The sequence below is a fragment of the Palaemon carinicauda genome, chromosome 3, assembly GCF_036898095.1.
Source record: "Palaemon carinicauda isolate YSFRI2023 chromosome 3, ASM3689809v2, whole genome shotgun sequence".
NCBI lineage: Eukaryota > Metazoa > Arthropoda > Malacostraca > Decapoda > Palaemonidae > Palaemon > Palaemon carinicauda.
Genome location: NC_090727.1, coordinates 135,856,645 through 135,861,644, shown reverse-complemented (window position 1 = coordinate 135,861,644; position 5,000 = coordinate 135,856,645). Strand labels below are relative to the sequence as shown.

At 35.4% G+C, this 5,000-nt stretch overlaps 1 protein-coding gene across 1 annotated transcript in view; it reads right to left on the bottom strand.

Annotated features, from left to right (window-relative positions):
* Positions 1–5,000, bottom strand: part of LOC137638566 (tripartite motif-containing protein 59-like) — a 20,529-nt gene that overhangs the window by 1,594 nt on the left and 13,935 nt on the right. Inside the window, exons 2-3 of the mRNA XM_068370737.1 lie at positions 764–1,492; positions 368–478 (exon numbers count right to left, since the gene is read on the bottom strand). Coding sequence (XP_068226838.1) covers positions 368–478; positions 764–1,492 — 840 coding nt within the window. The remainder of the gene's footprint in view (positions 1–367; positions 479–763; positions 1,493–5,000) is intronic.

Here is a 5,000-nt window from a genome sequence, read left to right as displayed (position 1 = left end):
GACTAATATTGGAAAACTGGATATTGCTTCAACACTAGTAATTTGTGCCCTTCTAGCTCGGAAAAGTTTCCTAGTCGCTGATTGGTTAGAATTATCTTGTCCAACCAATCAGCGAGCAGGAAACCTTTCCGGGGTAAAAGGGCACCCCTGCGAGACGGTGCAAATCTGCCTCACTAAAAAGAATTGACTATAGTTGCTATCCAGTTTTCAATATTTAATTTTCTATCGTTTTGATTATTATTAGAAAGTTAAAAGTATTTTGGTACACATTATGTAACTTATTTGTTATAATTATTTACTGATTTTACATTTTGCAAAACAGTTTTATCTTTTTTAAGTGATATAACGAAAATTAAACAAATCTTACTTTGATGTTCACTTGGGAATCATTTTGAATTCTTCTTTTCATTTCTTCTACGATGTTATCCAAGTTTATTTTTACGATGTTATCCAAGTTTATTTTCGTGTTGAGAATTTCCTGTAACGAACAGATAAAAAAAAAAAAAAACGAAAAATATCAACCATGCATTATAATCACTCGTAAGAAAATTTACTTTGGTAAATTTGTTCATGAAAAAACTTTTCAAAATTTACCTTCTCCTTGGATAATTTATGGAAAACTTGAATAATACTTTGGGAATGTCTTTAGCTACAAGATGAGTGAATTAAATGTAGTTCAGAATGGATACATTTAAAGGAGAGAGAGAGAGAGAGAGAGAGAGAGAGAGAGAGAGAGAGAGAGAGAGAGAGAGAGAGAACTAACCTTGCCAATATCTGTAACTCTTTCGCATTTCAGAAGATCCTGAGTTTCCCGTATCTTTTCCTGTATTTCATTAAATACGGTTTCTGCTTCATCAATAACAGGCCCAGCTGAGGTGAAGTCTACAGAGGAAGCGAGTTGAGCATCAAAGTTTTCCAGTTTGATTTTACTTTGAAATGCGAGATCCAATGTATTCTCCATCAGTTCTATATTGTGATCAATATTGCTCAGCATTTCAGAATGCGACATTTTAATCCCTTTTAGCGTCTCCATCAATCCATCAATGTCTTTATCAGCTTCTTGAATAAGAAATTTCATGTCTCTGTAGGATTCAATGGCATCTGCAACCTGGGCCTTAGTTTCCTCATAGTCTTTGATACCTTTTTTGATACAATTCTTAAGAAAACCCTCATTGAACCTTTGTATGGACGCGGACGCCTTAGGTTCACGTCCTTGTATGGACGCCTTAGGTTCACGGGAAGAGGACGCATTGGATCCTATGGGCTTGGAGGTCAGCTGGATAATCAAGTCCAAGACAATTCTGTTAACGGTCAAATCTTCGGCCGAAGTAGCTGCGAATTCTTTCCTGCAGGATGGACAAAATTTCCTATTCGTTGCAATAATTCCATCGATGCAATGGCCACATAGTGTGTGAGAACATGGCAGCAATCTGGGGCAATATTCTTCGCTGAATGCATTACAGCAGATGTCACATTCCAGGACATTTGAACTCTGCAAAAGGAAAATAGTGGAAATTTTACGTTCCAGGATATTGGAAGTCAGCAAAAGGAAAATAGTGCAAATTTTACATTCCAGGACATTGGGAGTCTGCAATAGAAAATTAGTGCAAATTTTACATTCCAGGACATTGGAAGTCTGCAAAAAGAAAATAGAGCAAATATCACATTCCAGGACATTGGAAGTCTGCAAAAGAAAAATAGTGCAAAATTTACATTGCAGGACATTGGAAGTCTGCAAAAAGAAAATAGAGCAAATATCCCATTCCAGGACATTGGGAGTCTGCAAAAGGAAAATAGTGCAAATTTTACATTGCAGGACATTGGAAGTCTGCAAAAAGAAAATAGAGCAAATATCACATTCCAGGACATTGGGAGTCTGCAAAAGGAAAATAGTGCAAATTTTACATTGCAGGACATTGGAAGTCTGCAAAAAGAAAATAGAGCAAATATCACATTCCAGGACATTGGGAGTCTGCAAAAGGAAAATAGTGCAAATTTTACATTCCAGGGCATTGGAAGTCTGCAAAAAGAAAATAGAGCAAATATCACATTCCAGGACATTGAGAGTCTGCAAAAGGAAAATAGTGCAAATTTTACATTCCAGGACATTGGAAGTCTGCAAAAAGAAAATAGAGCAAATATCACATTCCAGGACACTGGAAGTCTGCAAAAGAAAAATAGTGCAAATTTTACATTCCAGGACATTGGAAGTCTGCAAAAAAAAAATAGTGCAAAATTTTACATTCCAGGACATTGGAAGTCTGCAAAAAGAAAATAGAGCAAATATCACATTCCAGAACATTGGAAGTCTGCAAAAGAAAAAGTGCAAATTTTACATTCCAGGACATTGGAAGTCTGCAAAAAGAAAATAGAGCAAATATCACATTCCAGGACATTGGAAGTCTGCAAAAAAAAATAGTGCAAATTTTACATTCCAGGAAATTGGAAGTCTGCAAAAAGAAAATAGAGCAAATATCACATTCCAGGACATTGAGAGTCTGCAAAAGGAAAATAGTGCAAATTTTACATTCCAGGACATTGGAAGTCTGCAAAAAGAAAATAGAGCAAATATCACATTCCAGGACACTGGAAGTCTGCAAAAGAAAAATAGTGCAAATTTTACATTCCAGGACATTGGAAGTCTGCAAAAAAAAAATAGTGCAAAATTTTACATTCCAGGACATTGGAAGTCTGCAAAAAGAAAATAGAGCAAATATCACATTCCAGGACATTGGAAGTCTGCAAAAGAAAAAGTGCAAATTTTACATTCCAGGACATTGGAAGTCTGCAAAAAGAAAATAGAGCAAATATCACATTCCAGGACATTGGAAGTCTGCAAAAAAAAAAATAGTGCAAATTTTACATTCCCGGACATTGGAAGTCTGCAAAAAGAAAATAGAGCAAATATCACATTCCAGGACATTGGAAGTCTGCAAAAGGAAATTAGTGCAAATGTCACATTCCAAGACATTGGAAGTCTGCAAAAGGAAATTAGTGCAAATGTCACATTCCAAGACATTGGAAGTCTGCAAAAGGAAATTAGTGCAAATGTCACATTCTAAGACATTGGAAGTCTGCAAAAGGAAAATAGCGCAAATTTCACAATGCAGGACATTGGGAGTCTGCAAAAGGAAAACAGTGCAAATTTTTCATTCCAGGACATTGGAAGTCTGCAAAAAGAAAATAGTGCAAATTTTACATTCCAGGACATTGGAAGTCTGCAAAAAGAAAATAGTGCAAATTTTACATTCAATCACATTGGAAGTCTGCTAAAGGAAAATGATGCAAATGTTACATGCCAGGACATTGGAAGTTTGCGAAAGGAAAATAGTGCAAATATCACATTCCGGGACATTGGAAGTCTGCAATTAAAATAGTGCAAATGTCATTATTCCAGGAAATTAGAAGTCTGCAATAGAAAATTAGTGCAAATGTCACATTCCAGGACATTGGAAGTCTGCAAAAGGAAATTAGTGCAAATGTCACAATCCAAGACATTGGAAGTCTGCAAAAGGAAATTAGTGCAAATGTCACATTCTAAGACATTGGAAGTCTGCAAAAGGAAAATAGCACAAATGTCACATTCCAGGACATTGGAAGTCTGCAAAATGAAATTAGTGCAAATGTCATATTCCAAGACATTAGAAGTCTGCAAAAGAAAATTAATGCAAATGTCACATTCCAGGACATTGGAAGTCTGCAAAAGGAAAAAAGTGCAAATGTCACATTCCATGACATTGGAAGTCTGCAAAATGAAATTAGTGCAAATGTCACATTCCAAGACATTGGAAGTCTGCAAAAGGAAATTAGTGCAAATGTCACATTCCAAGACATTGGAAGTCTGCATGAGGAAAATAGTGCAAATGTCACATTCCAAGACATTGGAAGACTGCAAAAGGAAATTAGTGCAAATGTCACATTCTAAGACATGGGAAGTCTGCAAAAAGAAAATAGTGCAAATGTCACATTCCAAAACATGGGAAGTCTGCATGAGGAAAATAGTGCAAATGTCACATTCCAAGACATTGGAAGTCTGCAAAAGGAAAATAGTGCAAATGTCACATTCTAAGACATTGGAAGTCTGCAAAAGGAAATTAGTGCAAATGTCACATTCTAAGACATTGGAAGTCTGCAAAAGGAAAATAGTGCAAATGTCACATTCTAAGACATTGGAAGTCTGCAAAAGGAAATTAGTGCAAATGTCACATTCTAAGACATTGGAAGTCTGCAAAAGGAAATTAGTGCAAACGTCACATTCTAAGACATTGGAAGTCTGCAAAAGGAAACTGGTGCAAATGGCAAATTCATCTGGCAAGGAATGTTCAGTTAAGAGAGCATTGATTATTTTCCTTAACTTGGAGAAATCATGTAAGGTGTTTGTGAGTTAAATTGTCAGCACATATTTCATGACAATTAAAACTCAGCTTATACCATCTTTTCCTTCATGTTAAATTGGGTCTGTAAATAACTTTACGTAGTCTTCTGCTTCAATGCTGTTGATTATTTGTTAAATATTTTATTTTAAATGTTCATAACTTCTTATATCTTTCATTTGTTTCCTCCTTTCCTTTCCTCACTGGACTATTTTTTTCCTGATGGAGCCGTTGGGCATATAGCATCTTGCTTTTCTAACTAGGGTTGTAGCATAGCTAGTAGTAGTAGTAGTAGTAGTAGTAGTAGTAGTAGTGGCCAAGCTACAACCCTAGTTGAAAATGGAAGGTGCTATAAGCCCAAGGGATTCAATGGGGAAAAATAGCCCAGTGAGGAAAGGAAATAAGGGAATAAATAAGTGATGAGAATAAATTAACAATAAATCATTCTAAAAACAGTAACGTCAAAACTGATATGTCCTATATAAACTATTAACGTCAAAAACAGACGTCATATATAAACTATAAAAAGACTCTTGTCAGCCTGGTCAACATAAAAACATTAATAATAATAATAATAATAATAATAATAATAATAATAATAATAAAGGAACTTGCATCAACGTACAA